General features: G+C 38.0%; 1 protein-coding gene across 1 annotated transcript in view; it reads left to right on the forward strand.

Annotated features, from left to right (window-relative positions):
* Positions 1-23,526, forward strand: part of MAST2 (microtubule associated serine/threonine kinase 2) — a gene marked incomplete at its 5' end in the record, with an annotated part of 192,007 nt that overhangs the window by 146,296 nt on the left and 22,185 nt on the right. Inside the window, 9 exons of the mRNA XM_082003300.1 lie at positions 4,863-4,938; positions 6,261-6,470; positions 12,642-12,743; positions 16,726-16,858; positions 18,490-18,551; positions 19,198-19,283; positions 21,265-21,473; positions 22,801-22,939; positions 23,362-23,494. Coding sequence (XP_081859426.1) covers positions 4,863-4,938; positions 6,261-6,470; positions 12,642-12,743; positions 16,726-16,858; positions 18,490-18,551; positions 19,198-19,283; positions 21,265-21,473; positions 22,801-22,939; positions 23,362-23,494 — 1,150 coding nt within the window. The remainder of the gene's footprint in view (positions 1-4,862; positions 4,939-6,260; positions 6,471-12,641; positions 12,744-16,725; positions 16,859-18,489; positions 18,552-19,197; positions 19,284-21,264; positions 21,474-22,800; positions 22,940-23,361; positions 23,495-23,526) is intronic.

The following is a 23,526-nucleotide window of genomic DNA, read 5'->3' on the forward strand; positions in this document are numbered from 1 at the left end:
GAAACCGGACCAGTGGCCCACATAGTCCATTTTTATCTTAAAAATTCATCCTGCAGGTTGTGGAGAGCTCTCATCTCACCACACTTAAGCGTCAGCTTTAACCACTTGAGCAGTCTTGGTGGTTTCAATCCTTCATGCTGCTGCTTTCAGAAAGTGCCGTCTGCCACAAGCTGCGGAGGAGCAGGTGGTGCTCCCTGTAGAGTGGGGATTCATGCAGCCACAGATTTGCCAGAGAAGGATAATAGTTTTATATTCTGCAGCATAAGGCATCTATTTCTTATGAAAATACATTCTAACTACATTACAGATAATGTTGGTCTCTTTGTTTTCTCTCTCAAGACAGTAAGTTCTGTGAACTTGATTTTAAAAAGTTCTTCAAAGTGATTGGTTTTAATTTTATTAACTTTTGGTTTCACTCACCATCTGTATGGTTTTCTATTATGAGGAAAACTGGGTATTCTTATTTGCCCTGTGTACTGCTCATTACTTCAACTTTCTACTGTTTCCTGTCTAAAGCAGTCTCAGCCTTTGCTGGCATGCATAAAAAACCCTGAAGTATTGGAAGGAGCTAGTTGCAGCCCCTGTGTAAGTCTGTAGAAAAAACTCATTAGTTCTTACTTTCAAAGAGATTGTGAATGAAATGTATTCCCTTTCCCTTAATGTTCTCTCATATATACACACATGTTTACTATAATTATTATTTATTGATTTATTATTTATCTTTATAAATATTAAAAAAAACCCAAACCCTTACACTCATAAGAATGTCACTCCTAGTATAAAGAAGGGCTGAACTGGAAAAGAGTTCAGCGATAAAAAACCAGTCACAAATAGTATTTGTCTGCAGACCAAGCGTAGCTGGAGCTCAGTGTTTGTAAAAATGGATTTAAAAAAAATCAAAAAGTATGTAAACAAACTCAGAAATGGCTTTTCAAAGTGCTCACTGAGAAAGACTCTTCACTGTTCTGTTTCAGTTGCCTGTTCATCAGAAGAAGAATTACTGTATATCCTGCTTTGCCTCAGATTCCCTTTTTTCTAACAGCATTAGAATAACTGCCTGGTGTGGACTTTCTGTGCTGTTTGGTTATGATTATGCAGGAAGAAGGATCCTTGAATAAATACTGGAAAATAATCTAGTGTTGCATGTTTAATTTTCTGCATTATTTCCTCCATGGTATAGATGGTTGTAATTCTGGGGAAACTGTATTTCACTATTACTGTGCATGTTGCATAAATTCAGACTTTAGCAGATGGATTCTGCTCTGCTCAGTTCAGTTCTCCTTCGATCATTGTCCTGTCCAGAAACAGGATTAGGCCCCAAGGTCAAATTGCTGACATCTGTGGGAAGCCCTGAGTCATATTTGCTCTGAAGTTTGATGGACCAATGTAGATTGTCCATATTTGCTTCTGCTTTATTGTGTCTTTTTTCAGGGGGAGTTTTCTGGCTTACATCTAGTATTAATGTAATTTGTATGACCTCAAAGCTTTATATATTTATTTTTTGGGGGAAGAGGAAGGCCTTCAGCAGAAAATTAAATTAGTTTCTACTTCATACAACTTTAACTCTAGTTTTAAAATTCCTTATTTTGTGTGTCTGGAAATGACAGAAAATTAGGGCCTATGGTTTTAATTTTCCTATGGACACTGACTTTGGTAACGTGCTGTAAATACATCGTAATTAAACCTTCATGTAAAGGGTAAAAGCAGAGGGGAGCACAGTGCTTTTAGCTTCTCTGCTTTTGCCTAATACAGCTGTCACAGTGAAGGAAAAATTAGGTATTCGTAAACATCTCAGTTTTATTTAGTCACAGTTAAACTAGATCTTGTAAGATTTAAGTTATTACTATAAGTGCCAGTCCTTGAAATAGCTGTCTATAAGCTATTTTCACTTTCTAGCATCAGATAAAGACACATGAGTTTTGACAAGTCGAAGGCTAGAAACCTTTGTGGGAGATAGATGTCACTGAAAGTCTACCACCACATCATTTCATAAAGTGGAGGGAGGGTGAAGAAGGGGAAAAGAGAGTGTAGTTTTTCATTCTGCTGTTAAGCTTAAGGGGACAGATATTAGTCTTCTAATGTCTGCTCTGCTGAAATGAAAAACTCACTGACAATAATCATTTCTTTGACCTACCTATCTACACCAAGAAAAGAGACGCAGCCTGCTTTTTGTCTTAAAATGTTATGCATGTGCACAGTAGGTGTCCTCTGTTTTACAGAAAATAATCTGTTCCTTTGTGAGGCTTGAAATGTTAGACTGGGTTAGTTCTGTATGTGAAATTTTTCGTGCTAGGTAGATGTGTGAAGCTTTTGCATTTGAAAAGCTGTCATGCCAATAAAAAGTATTAAGCTCCTGTTTTCTTTTTTTCTAATTTTCTTACGTTCTCCCTTGGTGGCATTCTGTTATCTGCCCAGTCCTGGTTTCTTTCTCACCTGCGTGTGTCTCAAAGGTGCTGTAAAATAACCAGCAGTGCCTGGCAGCTAGCCTTTGGTTAGATAGTCAGTTATCCATCTAATTATTTCTGTAGTTTCCTGGGCTATGTATCAACATAAAAGATTATGGTGCAGTATATTATGGTGCAGTCTTGCTATAGTCAGCTGGACATTTAATTTGGCCTGTTGTATTGGGCAAGTGTTATTTAAAATGACAATTTGAACCAAGGTTTTATCCCAGGTTTTATCCCGAGTTGTTTGGATGCAGTCATTTTAGGTGGGAAAAAGTGTCATTAATCAGCTTCCAAAGACGAGAGACAAGACTGCCAGTGCCCGAGGAAGCTAAGGGATTATAAGTGTTTACTTCCTTGCCAATCAGTAGACTCTTGTGCAAAGAAATTACTTCGTTTCAGAATTGTAAAAAGCAAAAGCAAACCAAATAAACTCCCATATCATTGTGGCTCTCCTTAAGGAAACACCACATCTGCTGGCAGGACAGCCCAAGTAGCATGATTTCTGCATAGCTCTTAATTTCCTGTATCCATATGAATAAGGTTGAAAGCAAATAATGCTTGAAAGCAAAGGGCAAAACCCCTCATGTTTATTGTAGCCCTAGGACAGTAAATACTTAAGCATGCACAAATTTTAGTAGGACTGTTTTAGTGTTAAAATGAGGTATGTATGTGCCTTCATATTTCTGTTGTTAGTGTCAAAGGACTTATGTATCCTTGTAATCTATACCTCACTTAAATCACAGAGAAATAATACATTATAGAAAAGTAAGTTCTTCAATAACTATGTTCACCAAGTTCTTCAGCTCCATATGAGCTGCCAGTAAACAAGTGTCATGTGTTTGTGTCAGATTGTTTGGTCTTAGAGAAAAAAGGATAAAGATAGCAGGCTAGATATGTGGAGGAATTTGCCTCAGTCTGAAATGTAAATGTCCTTACCCTTCATTATACCATACGTTACATATGCATATAAATGTAAGTTTCTTTTTAAAGAAAATTTTCCTTGATTAAAAATAGCCATCTACCAAGCTAAGGGATGTATTTTCTTCAAAAAAGTTGATGAAAATGTGTTTTTACTTGGTATCCAAAACATGCAAATCCATTTTTCTCCCTTAACATAAGGGTTCAGTGAGAGATTTAATCTTTTTTCCCCCAAGCTGAACAATAAACCTTAATAAAAACAAGACACAATGTAATTCATGGAATTTCAGTGCCAGGCATGAAAAGAGATTGGTATTGCTATATTCTATGAGCCAGTGAGTTAAGTTTTCCTTGAATTGTAAATATATGTTCCCAAAAGAATGTTTTTTCCTTTAAATAGGTTAGCAGCAAGGTGGTAACTGTAATGCATTCCAAGTTTAAAATGCATTTATTCCATTTAGAGAGATTCATTTCATCCTTCCCAAGAAAGTTTAAAATGTTTGAACTCATTCAAGATAAAATTGTATTTTTTGACATAGAGAAAATATTTTTAGCAATATGTAGTACTCTTAAAATCATGAAGACAATGATCATGTAAGATGCCAAGTAATTGAAGCCCTTGCTTGTCTTGAACATGAAAACAAGTTAACCAGAGAAATGAGATGCTGTAGGTGATTCTGTAGCTAGGGATTATCTGCATTACCTCACTCCGGTTGTCCTCAGTGGCAGAAGGAGTCAGAGCATTGCATATCATCAGATGTGATGAAATGAGATGCAACTCTTCTTTAAAAAAAATACCCAAACAGTAATATAAATGCAGTTTGTCAACATTTAGTGTCCTGTTTTTTGGCATGCCTTGAAGTTGCTTGCTAGCCTATGCATACATGCATATGCATCTATGGTGTAACATGCCTCAAGGGAGTGCAGTTTTCATAAAAGTATTCTGTTCCTATTGCTTGTGGTATTTATATATAAGGTTTAGCTGAATAACACTGCTCATGCATCCCTCCTGTAGTGCGGTATTCTTCAGACAAAGGCAAGCAAGTCATCTCAAGTTCCTTGTTTCATTTTCCTCTGCTCCTTTCCAGCAGTAGAGACTCCAGAGATAATAGTGATTTCTTCCTGGGCAGGGCTGCTACCACTACCTTGGAGGGCAGTAGGAGAACAAGGGAAATAACAGATATACCTGCAACAAATGCACTGATTTTTTCCATGCTTGTATATTAGGGCTTGCATTCACTGAAAATAGGTGGGTTTCTTCCTGAGTTCATGCGAAGCTAACTCGTTAGCAATTTTCAGATGAGTTAACTGTGAGGGCTGTAGATTGCCATTGCGTGCTAGGATTTTCTCTGAAGTTAAGCATCTGCCCATTACTGAAGTGAAGTCAAAGCTTTGGAAGGGCTACAGTCAGTGTGGCGGCATTATGACCAGCACTGGATTTTGGAGGGTTTTGATGTGATATCTGTAAATGATAATGTACTTTCTTTTCTCCTCTAGCCCGGGTCGCTCCCCGATTTCCTTTGACAGTGAAATAATAATGATGAATCATGTGTACAAAGAAAGGTTTCCAAAGGTAAGGAATCACTTTTCTGAATAATGCATTCAATGAACTTGTGACCAAGCGCACAATGAATTTGTTGTGCTCATTAGAGAAGGAGCCCAGCTCTTACCTCTAATTTCCAAGTGCTGCAGTTTGCTGAGTTTGAAGCTGCCTTCTGTGCTTCACGTGTTAATTCTGCAGTAGAAGAAATAGAAAAGCTTTGTGTATTTGTGTACGTACATCATATTTACTAAATTTCTCATGTCTTTTATTGGCATGACAAATGCTCGCAGGAATGAGAAGGGCCACACTCTGGCTGCTCAGTCCATTTGTAGTGTTTATGAGGCCAATGTCTCCATATATTTTTAACTAAACCTTTTCTTTTTCTTTAAATTCTGAATCAGATCAGGGCTGGAAGAGATATGTTTTGCTTTGTTTCATATATACTTAAAAAAACTATTTTAGAGTAATTTTAAAAGATGTTGAATAACATTCTTTCATTATTCCCTTGTACAACTGCATTAAATGTACTTTATACTGATCCAAACTTCTTTGGCTCTGGTAGGCTTTCCATTTACATATTGGAAATGCAAAGTTTTCTTTTAAAGTAATTCCAAATTATACTAGAGGTTTTGGCAAAAACCAAGTTTGCCACTGGTGCTTTTGGTACCAGAGAAGCAATGAAGATAGACTTGGATTTTTAGAAAAGTCAGCCTGAATTCAGTCACACTGAACTGTGCTGAAATGATCTACAGTGAAAATATGTGTATGGTGTTTTTTTTTTTGTTTTTTTTTTTAAAGCAGAATATTGAAATCTGTGGAATCCAACTTTGAAAGTTAACATCTCAGTGAAATGCATGTAGAAGATCTTGTATCCCAGAGCTGTCGATACGGCCATTCCTTCCTGTTCTACCAATACCAAAAACAGATGTTTCTCTGGAGACAGGGTATCAGTGCTTGTAGTGATAGAAATACTATGTGTCTATTGCTTGAGGCAGTGATTTTCAGGTTCCATTGTCATGCCTAAAAGTTCTGAAAACTGCCTCATATCTTACGTCCTTACTCTGGAGACCCAGGGAGGAATACAGCCTCAGGACCAGGATATTTTTATGGTTATTTGCATTTTCATAAAGTGTGTTCCAATTAATTTTTGTTATTTGCTCATGTGAACATAACTTTTGCCTATGGTATGCTATTATTATTCTCAACAAAATGCAATTGTAGTTTGGAATATTTTTTTTAAGCCTCATGCATACTGGAATTAAATATCTGTTACTTTAGCACCCTACTTGTTTATGTTTAAGTTCTGGGATAGTGAAATTTAAGAATAATTTTTGTTTATGCTGTACTCTTAGGCCACGGCGCAGATGGAAGAACGACTGGCTGAGTTTATTGCCTCTAATGCTCCAGAGAACGTGTTGCAATTAGCAGATGGGGTCCTAAGTTTCATTCATCATCAAGTTATTGAACTGGCCAGAGATTGCCTAGATAAATCACGTGAAGGTCTTATTACTTCTCGGTACTTTTATGAGCTGCAGGAAAACTTGGAGAAACTTCTCCAGGATGTAAGTACTCTCTAGAAAGTAGAATATATTATTTTGATTGAAACTTTAAACAATAAGCCAGAGCTTTGATTTTAGGAGAGACAATGTGGATTCCAGGGGAAGGGCAGCGGGTAGGAGTGTCAGGAGATCTGAGTTGTTCCAGTCTGCTGTTGATCTACCACATGCAGATCTGAGCAAGTCACTTCACCTGTGTACTTCGTTTGTACAAAAGTTAAATATGCATATGAGTAAGTCAAAGGCAGTCTTTACCAGTTATGAAAATTGAGTTCATCTGGATGAAGGAAATTACTGAACTCTTCTTTCATGTACTTCAAGACTCTGAATGACTTATTAATTACAATAGTGCCTTCAAGGAGTGAAAACACCATAGTTTGTAGTGTTGCTATAAATTTTTCATAAAATATTTTCTTGAGCTGAACTTAATCCAGTTGTGGGTTTTTTAGTACTTCGATGTGTTTTGTGTTGTTCAAAGCATATGAAAATACACAAGGGGCCACAATTTTAATGCATGCTTAGTATGCTTCAGCTACTCATTAAAAATTGCTCTCTTCCTTTAAAATTAGAATAATATTACATTAAAAAAATCTTTTAGAATTTATGCTATAGCTGTTGTGAAGAGTCAGTGCTATTACCAGTTGCTGGGTCCAGACCTCCATTTGGGAATGTCTTCCTAATCTCTGCTTTGATTTAAGGAGATAGCAAGCTGAAAGTACTGGATTTATAAAGATCACAGTATCAGATAACAAATATCACTGAGACACCTAGAAACAGAGCACCTGAACTAATTTATTTTCTGTCGTGATTTTTAATCTGTTTGGTGAAGACGTGTTTATATGTCATTAATAAGTTTGCCAACCCACTAGCATGAATTGCACTCCTTTGTACACCTCTGCCACTTCCAGACTTCAGAAAATGGCAGGTGAATAAAAATACTATATATTACTATAAAATTACTGTATTTAAAAGTGCTGTGAAAACTACAGAATCTTTCCTTGTATCAGCTAAAACGTTTGGCTACCACATTTATATGAGTATGGCTGTAATTTCCTACATATGTTTACACATGGGAGAAAAATGTCTCAGGTTTGTTCTCGTGGTGTTCTACCTAGACGGGGAATATAATTTTGACAGATGGATAGAGGTAGGGAGTATCTTTCAAGGGCCTACATGGTTGTCTGCCTATGACATACCAGTAACCACTGCAGATGCATTTAATAGTAAGAAATGTGTTTCCTGGTGAAAGTGTTTTTTGGTTGCAGTGCAAGAGTTTGACCATTGATGCCACCAGACAGGGCTGGAAAACCTGCACCCTAATCAAAGAAATTGTTTGGTTTTCCTCTTTTAAAGACTACAAAAATGTTTCTGGAGTTTGAAAGTGGCAGCATAGCCTTCCTGTGCAGGATAAGCATGGCCCAGCCGTTGCTGCTGGGCCCAGCACGAGCTGGCCACGGCACCTGAGCAGCACTGTCCGTGCAGGGCAAGGCACGCCGGGGCCAACAGTGGAGAGGGGAGAGGGAGGGATTTCCTGCAGCCAGATGAGCATGTGTCAGTGGGTCCACCTTGTACCTCCAGGGTCTGGAAGCAGAGTATGTGTGCACGTCAGCTATGACATAAGAGATCAGGCATCTTTGGGTGGTGGTTTGGAAGTTGAAAAGATTTCACTAAAAGTGGGTGCGTACGCTCAGCAAAATAGCTAACGTTTCAAAGGGCACAAGGGGACTACAGTGTGTTTTACTGCTCCTGGTAGCAGATACTTGGAGCTTGAGATTCTCCACTCCCAGACTTTCCTCCTCTGTGTGGACAATGATTTCAATAAGGAATTGAGAGAAATAAACTGGGTCTGGCCACAACCCATCTCCTGGCCTGAAGAGGTTAATGAGGATCTCAGAGTGAGTGTGGGTCAGATAAATCTGCTTTTTCCTTTCCTCCCCCCTCCCTCAGAACAAATCCTCAAAACACACTTCTTAACTGTCCTTTTCCCTTTGATCCTACATCCATTATACTGCTACTCCTAAGCATGGGGAAAGATGACATTGAACTGTTATTAGAGAAGATACAATGGTCATCTCTGGCCTCGTTCAGGAATTGACATTCAGGGCTTGCTTTGACCTCTTCCTTCATAACATCTTCTGCAGAGGGGCTTGAGAGAAGGGTCAGCTCTTAAGTTTAATTGATTTACTTTAGGAAGTGAGGTGGGCTAGACAGAATTAAAGGGAAAGCTTAGAGAGACAAGGGAGGCAGAACAGACTGGGAAATAAGAGGACAAAGAAATTAAAGAAATTAAAGTTCCCCCGTGAAGGGAGGAACACCAAAGACTTCATTCCACATCTTTCTCATTTGATTTTTCTGTCCTATCATAGTTCCTTGGCTTCTCTTTCGTATTTTAATATTTAAATAATTAAATTTAATTAATTAAATTCAAATATTTTTAATATTTAAAAGCTACTTGTTTTGCCTTGCTTGCCAGTCTGTGCTTTGCCTGTCAGACTGTCTTATAGAAGGAACTAGTTGGGATATTTCAGTCTAAATACATAGAAATTGGTGATAATACTTATTTTGGAGAACTCACCTGAAATGTTAGAAGTTTTGAATCAATTTTAGATTTTTCCAAATTTGAGGGCAGGGTCTTTACCTTTGATTAGCTTGTAAGATATCACACAGAGTTACATGCTATATAAATAATACGAACTGGAAGGTCATCAAAAAACCTCAGGCAGTTGTATGGTCTGTGCAGTAGGATATATAGTTTTATGGTATATTTCTATAACATATAGAAAGACTGGGAAGATGATTTATTGGTGAATAAGGAGGTCAGCAAGTGGCAGGTATACCCACAGATTTTCATACAGTTTTACTGTGAAAGAATGGATTCTCTTGAAATTATTTTTTAAGGTGTTGATTCTGACGTGTGGCAACAAGCTAAACTCACACGGTGTTTCAAACCATAGAAGGAAAACTCTATTTAATATGTTGCAGTTTGAGTCTACTTTGTATTGTAAAATGTAATGTAAAACAGTTACATTAGTAATTGGGTATGTAAATAATGATCTGTTTAAATATACCAAAGTGGAAAGCTTTTAAAAGGTTTTAGACTGTGGCTTTTGTAATAAAATGCCCACAAATCTCGTTAGTTATGGCAAATGAGATCTTTTCCCTTGTTTGGAGCGTGAAATATTGTCTTTTAGCCAGAAAAACCCATTGCTTATTGCATCATTGAAATTATCCTGAAGTAAAATGAATTGAAGAGATTTTCTTTATTTTGGAAAACATGAACTTGAATGTTACACTTCACGCTTCAAGTAAAAATATTGAAAAATGAGACAGAGCACTTATAAAAAAGAATATATGACACTCAGTTCTTTATCTGTTACTGCGGGGTGTGCTTAGAGGATGGGATAGGACCTCAGGTTACTGGGGAAAAAAGAGGTTATAGTCAGTTATTACTTGGCTGAATTGACGAGGTAAAACTAGCCAAAAGAAGTTGAATGGCTTTTGCATAGGTGTTGTCACTTGGTGAGGAAGGTGAAGGATTACAGGTGTTTCCATACACGGAACAAAAGACACGGGAGGGTGGTAGTATTGTACTGTGGTGACTGATGCTGCACATTGGCAAATGGATATTCTGACGGGGATTGCTTTCTTATTAAGAGCCCGAGTGTAAATTTATTGGTTCTGGGCATTGCAGGTCTATTGTTTTGGTTTCCATCAGTATATTAGCTCAATTACAGCGTTGTGACTTGCATATCCCAGTTATTGGTCCTGCTGAACCCCAGGGGAGGACAGTGATTTTAATTTCATGCCCCAGTAGCTACAGTTAGTGACGGATGGGTCTTTCAGCGAAGGGAATCGGTTTGTAAATTACCCGTTGCCACCTCCTGTTTACGTGTCCCTGGCAATGTCTGTAGGAACGGCATCAGCCTCTACCCACAACCCCTATAGCTTCTCCCTCCTCCTCATGGGAGGCGGAGGGGGAAACCCTGAAATGCCACTGGCAACCTTCAGACAAGTGTGTCGTCATCGGGAACTGCTAATTAGATGGCATGCCTCATACCAGGGCACGTGGAAGCGGCAGGCAGTGCTTGGCTATATAACCCGCTGCTTTCCAGCTACTGTCCTTGGGACAGATTGTGAACAAGACGTCTGTAGGGATGTCCGGGCTGTCCTGCGCCAGAAGCAAACACGAAGAGGCAGTTTTACTGGGGATCTTAGAAGAGCAGCGCTGTGCAGAGATGATGGCTGAGTGGCTGTTACAAGTTGTGTTTGATTTTTGTAATCCTTTTTTTTTTCCCCTTTGCTTTTCTGTATCATTTGGCAGTCATGATCTATCTTTCATTTTCAAAAGAGACACCTGATTAGATTAGTTACATTTTCAAATTATTTTGCTTAAATTTTCATAGATAAGAAAAGGTGAAAAGAAAAAGGACTTGATTTAAAAGAATAAGTTTTCTTCAACAGTATAAATGGATGCAAAATGATGGATTATTATTTTTTGCATACTATAGCTTATGGGGGGGGAGGACTTTCCAATTGCATGGCTCATATTTCAAATAATATCAAGTTGTTGATGCTTTATTTATTCATTTCAACAGAGCTAACCCCTGGTGATCTGGAATGGCTTTTCAAATATGGAAGCATTAATTTCTTTCTAGAATTCATATTTTAACTCATAAGTTTGCGTAATGCATTAGGGGACACAGAGTGAATATTAAACATCTTCGTTTTGATTATTTTCTAATTTATAGTTAGAAAATACCTTTTAGTTAGAAAAAAATTGCAACTTATTTCAGTGCTTTCAGAATAATCTTCTTTTAAGGCTCTATAGCCAGGAAGCATCTCTGATATTGTTTTTAGATAATGAGCTGGAAGGTACATTGTTTTCTTCAAGGTTAAAATTCTAGCCCCAGCTTATCAGTGCTGAAGCAGACAGTCAACATTTCTTATTTTGACCTGTGTCAAAATGAGAAATAATGAACTTTTAAAATTTTGTTGTTTGGTGTAAAGAATATCAGGGATATATTCTTTAAAATGCTGCCTGTGTGTTTCTAGTTCTGAATTTCTGCTTCCCTGTGTTTTTATTGTTCTTTTCGGTGATCACCAGTGTGATTGACTTCTCACCCATATATGTCTTTTTCTTAGATGGTGCTAATGAACAATGCTAAATGAACCTTTTAGTCTATTGCCGCTTGCATCCTTGTTGATAAAATATCATATAAGCAACTGGCTCATTGCCAGCATAAGCTCATTGGTTAAGTTCTGGACTTTATATTTGTGGCTCTGCTAAACCCAAATTTTTAGACCTTGGGGAAAAAATAGCTTTGTTTCAGAGTTTTTACATGTTATTGGAACCATCGTTTTATCACCCCGCAATGAAATACTATTTTAGTTGTGCTTCAGGACTCATAATGTAGCCATTGTGTGCTTGAGTAAAAGAAGAGTAATTTGGGGGACCGTTGTTCAAATTTGTCTTTGGGTTTGTTTGTTTGTTTTTTTTTTAATTATTAGCTTTAGTGTGCTTATTGTTATAAAAGGCACCCCCCTCACACACATACCTTGAAACTAAACCTTGAATTTATAGTGAAATCTGGTAAAGTGAAGGTGGTGGACAAGAATACATTCTCTGAATTAGGTTTCTGTAGGCTCTTTGTTTTGCTTGTGTGCTTGGTCTTACATAGCATACAATACACTGCTGTAGTTGTTCAGTGGGATTTATAAAAACAGATAAAGAGAAATTAAAGTTTAGGCTTTTCTTTGATGAACAGAAGTAGTTCAAATTCTAGTTGAATGTGAAGCTTAGAAATATGTGTAGCTGTTAGTAATTATCTAGATGTCAGTATCGTGTGGAAGGTAAAATTGAAAAATATCGGTATTGTTATTTTCATTTTCAAAAATAAAATAAACCCACATCTTATCTAATATAATTGATAGGTGATATAATGCAAATAGAGCCCTTGAAATATCTCTTGCGTGATAAAAGGAGTCAGTTGTAATGGAAAAGCTATATGTAACTTGACATCCTTGAATGAGCTGAGGTCATTGCCTGCCCTGACTCAGTCATGCCTTTGCTGCCGAATTACAGTTACTGAGCTGGTGCTTGCTCTGCATTCAGCATCTGACATATAAAAATGAAGAGTTCACTACTAGGACCATAATGTGATATTCTGCTCTCCACAGGCCCACGAGCGATCCGAGAGCTCCGAGGTTGCCTTCGTTACCCAACTTGTGAAGAAGCTGATGATTGTCATTGCACGACCAGCTCGGCTGCTTGAGTGTCTGGTAAGTTTGGTCCTCGGGAAAGTGCCATGTATGGTCAAAAGAGTCTGGTGAGTGTTTGAGGAGATAAAGAACACAAAGCCTTCCAGAGAAAGCTTTAAATTCTCATGAAAACATTAATGAAAAGTAAATCAATATTTTACAAAAAGAAGCACTAAGCATCTTTTGCATTAATATAGAAGTATCTTCCAATGGAATGTCAGCTGCAACAGCAGCTAAATTGTATTTTAGTATAAAGTTTATGGCTGAGGGGTCAGATGTAGCTGTTGACATCATTTCATGCTAGTTGATGCCACACGATTTTCCTCATGTTAGTAGACACAGTGAAGAGTGTGTGCATACAGTGCCCAGAGAGCTATGCTAAGAAAGAACTGTCACTAATGAAGGTGTTATAATATCTTATATAGATATAAGTGTTGTTTGGGCTTTTGGACTCAAACTCTTACCGTAAACCTAACAATTCCAAAGAAACCTGATGTCAGGTTTTCCAGCTGTGAACACAGAGAGGGATAGGCCGGTGAGAGATCCAAGAAAACTAGGAAGCCTGGGGTTGAAATTGTATTCAATGCTATTGGAATATATGGAAAAGCAGGTCTCAATGCTTTTTTAAAAACTTACTCTGACTAATAAGACTATATTTTTTTTATTTAATTCTAGAAATATGGTGAAAAGTGTTTAGACCATCCCAATGAAATAGGGCACTGTGTCCTGAAGTCATGCAACTCTAAAAATATTTTGGAGGTACAGTGGAGAAGCAGCCTGAATGTGCATTCTCACTGTGATGCCATGGCAAGAGGGTTAATATAAACCTTGAATATATATGGAAAGAGGTGATCAGGCCTCTGGTGTACACACTGTTGTGGTGGTTATTGGTTATAGGAGTCAGTTCTGTGACTGTATTTCAAAAAGGATGTTGAAAAAATGGTGAGAGTGTAGGGAAGAGTCACAAAAAATTGTCTGAGTGCTGGAGAAGGTGTCACAAACTTACAGCAGAAACCTATGAAACAGCAGGATGGAATTCCTTGGTGTGTTGAAGCACACAATCTGATGGTTCTTTCTGGACATAAAAGTGACAGGGAAGCTACATCTGTTCGAGACATTAGAGAAGTTGGCTAACTTAGGAATCTGTGGCTGGATATAGATGTGCAGTTAACATTTGAAGCACGTTGAGGGCAGTGTGTCCGTGGGCAACTTTTATCACTGGAGTCACTAGAAGATAAATGAGTTTTGCGGAGCTTTCTTTGACAAAGTAGACAAGAGTGGTCTGACCTTTCCAATAATACCAGTTTTTGAAAATACCTGCAGAACTACTGAGAACCAGTAGGCTTTGGAGGGTTCCCTTATTCCTCCTCCATGACCGTCATATGGATTGCTTTGCTGTGAACCCTATAGTGCAAGGAAGACCACTGTCAGTGATGAAGAAGGAGGCTGCACAACCAGCAAGAGATGCCTACACATTTTCAAGAAGACTCCACTAGATTACACTGAAAATCCTAGGCACAAATGCATTCAGACTGGTTATTCTTTGGCTTTCAAAACCATTTTTGTGATTTAGATGACTCCAGTTATCTTCTAGCACGTCTTCAAAATGTTTATTTTTGGAAGTGGAGACAGTGGAGAACGGAAATAAATTTGAGTTTATTGTGTTTATATTTCCCGAGTTCACAATTGTCACTTATGCTTGCGTACACTCTACTAGTAACACATCATCTAGGAAAACATGAAACCTCTGTAAGTTTTGTGAACCCATCTCTATATCTGCAAGCAGTTCCAAACTCAAGCCACCTTTTAGCTGCAAATCAACAGGTCTCCAGGTTCCTCCACTATCTTCTATACCTCATGACCTACAGAGTGGGAACAGGTGGAAATAGTAAAGTCACTGAGTTGAGTAACGAACCCCAAAGCATGTAGTGACAACCTTGACAACGAAGTGGCTAGACTTCAAAATATAAAAATAATGTTTGGATCTGTATATTGGATCTTCGCTGTTTTTTTAACCTGTATTGCCGTTCTAGGGGTTTTTTTTCCAAATATGTATTTTATTCTGCTGACATGAAGAATTAAGTATTAATGTTCCTTTTATCCCATAAAAGAACAGGAAATATAGTAATAGGTACTCAACCATTTAAATAGCTTGAGAACTACATTCTATTTTTATTTTTAACATAATTTTCTTGTAATTTAACCTTTAACTTCAATTATTTGTGACTTTATAAACAGTTTTTCTCAGATTTAATATTAAGGTTAATTTTAGTAACACAGCTCATTCTTACTTCTTCCTTGTAAATGAAATAACTGACCATATAGGCAGTGGTTGTGATGGTTGTGATTGCTTTAGTGGAGATGAAGGCATTTAAGTATTTTAAATTTCAGTTACTTGGTTTCAGTCTTTGTATTACCTGTTGGACTGTGAAATGTTTATTTATGGACTGAATCTCTGGGGCTTCAAGAAAATAATGTGTTTTGTGCATCACTGAAACCATCTTCTGAGAAAAAGTATGTAATTATTCTTTTTTCAGATTATTTTTCTGTAGCACCTGCCTCCCTTTACTAGGGATCATTCTTCTGTACTCAAATGATTAAATAAATCTACTAAAAAGAAGATAAAACTAGAATTTATTTAGTTTCTTAATTTTTTCTATGTTTGAAATTTTTGTCAACAGACTTTTTTTCTTCTGTCCTTTACTCGCCAATAAGCGACCTCCAGTTGTATCTTGAAGAGCCCTTCCTTGACTCCACCTTCCCCTTCACCTCATTCTCTATATTATACTGCAGTCTGTTGACCATCTCTCTCCTGTGGTCTTCCCTGGTCTGGCTCCTGCTCTCTGCCAGTTCTGAGGCAGTTGATTAATCTTTTTCCAGAGGTGTTAGGTGTTTGCTTCTTGCATTGTTGCTGTCTGGTGACAGTATTGCAGTAAGCAGTATTGCTTAGAGCAATCAAGAAGTGCATCGTTTCTGTTTCTCTAACTGTTCAAATATCTTTACGTAATCACAACCTCTAATTTCCTGTTCTTGTTTGCAGTTCTGTGCTTTATTTTCTCTTATGCAGCTGACCACACTCACATCAGTTCTTTTCTGATGCCCTCAGTTGTATGCTGTAACTCTTCCCCTTTTATCCTTCCATTTCACTAGAAAAATTTTGAGGAGTCTTGGCAAAGGTGCTCATTGCTGGTGAATGATGAGGTTTGTAGGGGAGAGTTAAAGTTAACAAGAGAACTTGCTTCTAAGCAGAGTGTTCCTGCCACCAAAAGCTTATCTTTTATTTCCAGCTGTATCTGTTAGTCTGGTAAGAGATCACACCTTCTTATAACCTTTCCTTGCCTTAGAGATCACATACACCAAGACTGAGTTGACAAGATGATCCTGTACTGTATAGTATAAGAAATACTGCAGCAATACTTCTTATATAGAAAGTGAAATCTTCTGTGCTGATAAAAGAGCAATTGCTCTTTTATTAATAATTTTGTTAGCAATTGCTAAGGTCGGGACAGTTACAGAATTGGGTGGATGTATGGTTTGAACAGAAAAACAGACGTTTGAAAGCAAGAGGGGTTTATATTGGCTTAACTCATGTGTCAGACAGAGGTGGCAGAAGAAGGCACCTCAGTCCTCATCATAGACCTTTCCCTGGCACATCTCAGTGTGACGAAACTGGGAGGTGAGTCCAGATTAATGCTTGCATTATCATGACTGTATTATCCAATAGTCTGGTTTTGGTTCATAAAAAGTCCCTACAGTCCTTGCCCTCTTGATTTGACAGATCTAAGCCAGTGGACGTCCAGCAGGCTGTAAATGTCTGTCATTTTTGCAGAGCAGAGTGGAATGCATTGACTTGCTTGTTGTAACTGCAAATGTTTTGCATCACTGCTGAGCCCAGAATTAACTTTGACTGTTTCTGAGGAATCTCCTGTATGGGGAGAAACCTTTTGTGATTGTGAAGCTGAATCATTTACCTCTCTGTGTCTCTCTCACCACCTCACTGTAGGAGTTTGATCCTGAAGAGTTCTACCATTTGTTAGAAGCTGCAGAAGGCCATGCCAAGGAAGGGCAAGGAATTAAATGCGACATTCCTCGTTACATTATCAGCCAGCTGGGACTCACCAGGGATCCCTTGGAGGGTGAGAACTCTTGTTTTGTACTCTCCAAACTGCTGAAAGGATAACCAGATCTCCTGGTCACTACGTAGCTGACGGAAGCTTTTATTTTATTGGGTTAATTTCTAGGCCATTTTTCCTTATTTTCCTGTTTACTGTCAAATTCTAGACTGTCCTTTCCAGCCCCAGGTCTCAAAGGAGCATTGCTGGGGTAAGGATCGCACATCAGCAGTGACAGGTCTTTACTTATGGTGTTAATAATGTCTCCCTGTATTATAGCTGAAACAAGGTTAGAAAATGGCTTTATGATTTAACTTGTTTTTTTACTGCTGTTGAACAGTAAAAGTAAATTTATCCCCTTGTTTTTCTGATCTGCCTGCCTGGCTGGAAAGTATCCTGTCATCCCACTTTGTCCTCTCTGAGAAAAGTGTGTTTGTTGTGATTTTCCATGAGAAACCAGGACTAGTATGAATTTTTAGGTGGAGGTGAGATTGTATTTTTACATCTTGCAAAACCAAAGAGAATAATGCTTTAGAAAACAGTAACTGCTTTTCTGCCAAGTGCCAGAATTGCATATGGTAAATTGAATATACTGTAAACGTACAGAGGCCTATAAGATCCTAACTTTGGAATTTGTGGGTTAATATTTCTGCCTGGCACTTTGCTAGCTGAATCTCTTCTCTTATACAAGTTTTACAAGCATGCATGGCTTGCTCAGCAGCAATAGAAGGTGTGACAGAGACTGGAGGTTACTGCGGCATATTTCAGTGATTGAACCGTACTTTTTGTTTTCTCGGGAGAGCATAATTTTAGCATAAATTAGTAGTCTGGATAGGACTAGTTTAACTTCTGCGCTGTTTACCGGAATGACAGTGACAGGTTGACTTCAAGTGAAGAGCTCTTCGGGAAAATTTCTACCAAAGATTGCTAAATGCAATTTAATAGCATTTGTTGAAATCTGACATTAAAGGGAAATTTCCTTTGATCCCTGTCATGGGAGAGAACCTTTCCATCACTAATTCCCCTTACTAGAGTAAAATTTTCTTTAGAAATCTGTGGAGATGTCAAGGTGCCTTATTTCCTTTCTGTAAGGAGGGCACCCAGAAATGTCAACGATGTCTGTTCAGAGACTAGTAGTTAATGTAGGATTTGGGTTTGCAAAGTTTATAGCATCTCCTAAGACAGCTGAGTAGCCTAAACTAACTGACTTTCTCCCAGTTTGCTGCTGCTCAGCATTTTTTAGAATCAGACGCATTTTGTGAAGGAAGGTTGTTTGAAATATTATGCTTTTTCTTTTCTGGAGTACAGAGGTGCCACCAGGCTATATGCAGACATGTATGCATGGAATAGGTTTTAATATTAACTAGTCATTTCCCCAGACTTGCATGTCTTCCTTTTGCTTATTATAAAAACCACCTAGAATAAGTCAGGCTGAATGAGAACAATTAATTATACTAATCTTTACATAAAATACTGCCTACAGCTTAAAAGATGTTAAAGGTTATCACTGTATAATTGGGGTGACTTTTTACAGAAGGGGAAAAATGTCCTTCATCATCTACAAGCACCTCTTAAAATCCTGTTTTTCTTGTATAAACAAAGAGAATAGTGTTTGATTGAGATCATTAGGAGCAATCTTTCCTCTTTCTTTTCAGAAATGGCCCAGCTGAATAGCTATGACAGCCCAGACACTCCTGAGACAGATGATTCAGTCGAGGTAAAGCAGTAATACACTCACTCTGTCTAGCGCTTTTTTTTTCTCTGGAAACAAGTAGTCTACAGTAAAGAATTAATTATAATGTAGAGTAATTTTGATTTTTTAAAAAGTGCTGACATTTAAAAGCGCATGTTAAAACCAGAGTATACACTCAAAAATGTGGAAATCTCTACATGGTGGTGGTGAAATGCTTAAATGTTAGGCATTATCATCAAGTTTTGTTGTGTTTTTTTTGTTTTTTTTTTTTAAGAGTTGCAAACAAAAGTCATTGGAGAAGTTCTTAATATGTGCATTTGTAAAATGTGATGAGTATTGAAGAGAGTTGACTTTAATAATGGACCATTAGAAAAATCTAATTATATAACTTGCTAGGTTTCAAATAGATTTTATTGTTGTTTTTTTTTAAATGTAATGTCACGGAAAGGCCTGAATCTTATAGTCCACTGGCTTTCTGTGCTAATATTTGTGGAGGGAATCTGCAAGGGTCCTAGGGATACAGACAGTTATCCTAAAGCTGAGGACTCCAGAGATTTAGAAACAGATTGAGTTTTCGTGAATGCTGCTTAAAGAAGAGGACAAAAAAGTGACATATAGAATTAAGTCATTCCTGCTCATGATTTTCCATTTTCTTGTTGTCTTTCCCCAGAGCCGTGGGGCCTCTGTCCAGTCAAAGAAAACTCCATCTGAAGAAGAGTTTGAAACTATTAAACTGATCAGTAACGGTGCTTATGGGTAAGGCTTTTAAACTTTGCTTTAGAACAAAATACTATTATTGTCCTACTCAGCAAAGGGCTATAGCAAAGTTTGGCACGTGACTGGTTTTTGTTGGGTCCAAAGCATAAATGAATTTTGCATGGGTCTTACAGAGGTTCCATACTTGTGATGACTTCTGCATTCCTCTGGGAGATGCCATTTCTTGCATGTTCTTGGGGTTTCTTAGACAACAGCCCCGTACTTGGACAGAGTTCCTGGCTGTGAAGTCCTTACATTGTGCTGAACTGACACACAGCTTCCAGTTCAGGACTTTTTCTAAAAATTAGTTACCCTACATTAAAGCTTTCAGAATTTGGTATTCCTAATCCCTCTGTGGCGCAAGTTTTCTGACGCCTTTCCTAGGTGTGACCTCAAGCCTGTTTTTCCAGTAACTATTTCTGCACGGTTTCTTTATGGCAGGTAGGTAAAATATAGACAGATCAGTACCTTAGCTTGAGATGACAAAAACATTTTCCCTAAACATTGTCTCTAGGGAAAATATTGTCACTTAGTTTCTTGTGAGATTTCCTAAGTAATAGTAAAAAATGTAGTTCCATGAGTCTGAGAAAATTATTTTGCACCCATTTCCTTATTGTTTATCAAGGCAGTCTGTATTTCCTTTCATGCTGTCTGGTTAAGTCCTGTAGTTTGTATTTGTTTAAAGGCTGAATGAGTGAGGGTAAAATTCTGTAGTTGCAAATATTATTGATGATTCATTGAAACAGCAAGAACATTGAGGGAGAAGTAGTTTATGCTTTTCCATTCTTCCATGTATTCAGATTATATATGTAACATGTGGCTGCTTGTGAGCACTTGAAATAATAAAAGAAATGCTGAAATTACATTGGGACAAATCTACTGTGAGAAGTAACACAGTAAAAATGCTATTAGATTTTTATTATACATTGAAAAATCCAGAATGAAGGCTGTCAGTTAAAATTTTAACTGCCTGTACAAACCTTTTAAAGACAGTTCCTGACTCTTTACAGTTCATAAATCTTGACCACTGAAGTCATTAGGCTGTAGCTGAAAAGCAGTCATATTCAGTAGATCATAACAACAAAACTTGAGCATGCGCTTGAGCATTTTGTTGAAGTGGGTGCTTAGTTAACAACAACTAATTTTTTAAAAATTATATGTGGAAAAAGTGTAAGCATATTTTTTTAGTCAGTGAAGACACAGTGGAGCATGTCGAAGAGCCATATTACTAGACAAGAAGATTTTACATCTTTTCAGTCATGTTTCTGCACAGGCCCCATGATTTACAAGTAACTTTGTAAAAAGGGGAGAGAGGTGGTAGTTTTGCTGTTACTCGTATCTGTCTTTATCCTGGGTGTATTTTGTAGTCAGCTGCTGGGGAGATACAATACCATGTTAAATGTAATATACTGCAGAGAAAAGGAAACAAGTACTGATTCAATAAGGCAGGCAAACTCGATGAAAATTTTATTTGCAAACTGTATTATTAATGTGCAGAAATCTAATGATCTGCAAATGATAGAAATGTAAGAGATACTTTACTGAAGGAAATCTATGGCAATAGTGTTGCATGAAATTAATTATATGGAACTTAGAAAGAAATCGTGCTGATTCCATACATTTTGGACAATTTTTTAAGTGAAATGGTGACTAATGTTGAAACATACATGCCCCTCTGCAATGATGCTTAAGGAAGTTAGTGACATTTGTGTCTGAAATATCTCCTTGTTAGTCACATCAGCCAAAATGCTGTTAATTCAAGAAAGCAGAGTAGCTTCTGGAAGGAAGCGTCATGGGGTTCCTTCTTTTCTAGGGAAGCTTGGCACTCAGATGCTGTTTTATGGAGTCACAGTTAAGTCTGTCGGGATCCATCCATCACTGTTTAAAAAAAATAAAAATAAACCAAGACAAAACAAAAAAACCCCAACAAAACAGTTTGAACTGAAAATGGAACTTTTCCTCTCGGTATGTGGTTTTCTAGAGCGGTGTACTTGGTGCGACATAAGACCACCCGTCAACGTTTTGCCATGAAGAAGATCAACAAACAGAACTTAATTTTGAGAAACCAGATCCAGCAGGCTTTTGTGGAAAGAGATATCTTGACATTTGCAGAGAACCCCTTTGTGGTCAGCATGTTCTGCTCCTTTGAGACCAAGCGCCACCTGTGCATGGTTATGGAGTATGTGGAAGGTATGGTTGTCATTATCTACACCTGCAACGGGACCTTAGATAGGGTGGACATGTAGCGTGTCTCCTCGTAAAGGATGATGTTTTCGATGTGTACTTTTGGGTGTAATACTGATCAGTGCTCTGCTCTGAACATGATAAATGAGAAGACCATCTCATGTGTGTGCTGCTCCTTTCTTCATGGAAAGTGAGCTCAAGTCAGCCCTGCAGTCACAGGGGAGGTCATGATGTCCTTTTAGGGAGGAACGTATGGACTGCTTGGGCTCAGCTGGAGAAATGAATCATTCTACTGCTAGTACAGTGTAGCGTAAGGAGATACTCCATTTGTGAATCCCTGTGACTAATGCAACATGATTGGAGTGGAGCTGAGGAAACATAAAGCCACATGTAGAAAACTGCTGGGGTCAGAAGTCAGCATGAACTTTCCAGTCCTTGTTGGAAAGAGATCCTCTTGCTCTCCTATGGGATCGCATGGCTAGATCCATAGCATGTTTGCTTGTCATTACAGTTAGAAAAAGACAGTTAAGAAACATCACCAAGCAACACAGTCTTTGTTCTTTAGCAGTCTTTTTTAAAATACAGCGCTATTTTATGCTGGGTGATTTCTTTTTTTGTTTTGTTATTCTTTGGAATATTATTTGATTTTATTTTATCACTGTATCTTATTGTAAGCAATAGATTTCCAGGATTAATTTCTTATGCCTGGCTTGCTTGGGTGAGTGTTCATGAGAAATAAGCTCATAGTTGTTGTATCAGTGGTCTTTCAAATAAATTATTGGAATGAAAACAGATGTATTGACATAACAAATTTTAATATTAATTCCTATTTGCAAGTAGAGATGAAAGTTGAATGAAATATGTGGCCAGTGTTCCTTAAGAAGCTTGAATCGGGGGCCCACAGACTTACTTTCATGAGTATCACTGTGTCCAAAGGCATGGCTGCCTCTCCCATGTGTAGAGAGAGCCAGGTAGTTGTAGAGGTGTTTACTTACTGTTTTAAGAAGCTTGTATATCAGAATTAGTATGTGTCTTAGTGGTGGAAAGCGAAGAAATTTATAGAGGACAAACAGTCATGAATTGCCCTTTCTTCTTAGTACAGCTCTTGGGCAAGCATGCCGAGCATACATGGATCTCAGTTTTCCTAAGACTTTAGTATTTATTTGAAACTCAAGGCCTTAAGTGTAGAGAGAGCTTTAAAATTCAGGCTAACAGGGTTGAGACAAACAGCCTTTAGGAAACTTACTCTAATCTAGTATTGCAGATGTGTAGCTGTTCTTTCTTACTGGTATTTGCCATTTCACTGTGCCACATTTGCAACTTTTTTTTCTAGGAGGTGATTGTGCTACACTTCTCAAGAACATAGGTGCCCTACCTGTTGATATGGCGAGGATGTATTTTGCTGAGACTGTTCTGGCATTGGAGTACCTACACAATTACGGGATTGTTCACCGGGACCTGAAACCTGATAAGTAAGTCTTCAGCTCGTCAGAAGCTGGAGTGAGAGAGCCAGTTCTTCAGGGGCTTTCTCCATAGACAAGAGGACGTGGAGGCTAGAGACAGGAGAGATCTCCAATGACATCTGACATGTAGGAGATTTTACGGAGTCTTTGCTACTGATGTAGAACCAGATAGACACTGAGAAAGGGTGGGAAGAAGATCTTCAGATATTATTTCAAAGCTGTCGCTACACTGATGAAATTGTGGTAGAAGGTAGTCTGATTTCTAGTTGCCTTGGCAGCTCTGTGATATTCAGTTGCATAGGAGGTTTCCATCCAGGTGTTTTACTGGGGACGTAACACTGAGAACTTGCTTAGCATTATCTTGTGTCCTCCTTTTAAATTGCTTTTGGGAAACAATTGAATGTTGGATTATTTTGCTGCTTCTCTTCTAGTCTCCTGATAACTTCCATGGGTCACATTAAACTAACAGACTTTGGACTGTCTAAAATTGGGTTAATGAGTCTTACAACTAATCTTTATGAGGGACACATTGAGAAGGATACCAGGGAATTCCTGGACAAGCAGGTAAGCTGAAAAATTTTGTCTGTTCTTGTGAG

Source organism: Phaethon aethereus (assembly GCF_964289735.1).
Source record: "Phaethon aethereus genome assembly, chromosome: 8".
Taxonomy (NCBI): domain Eukaryota; kingdom Metazoa; phylum Chordata; class Aves; order Phaethontiformes; family Phaethontidae; genus Phaethon; species Phaethon aethereus.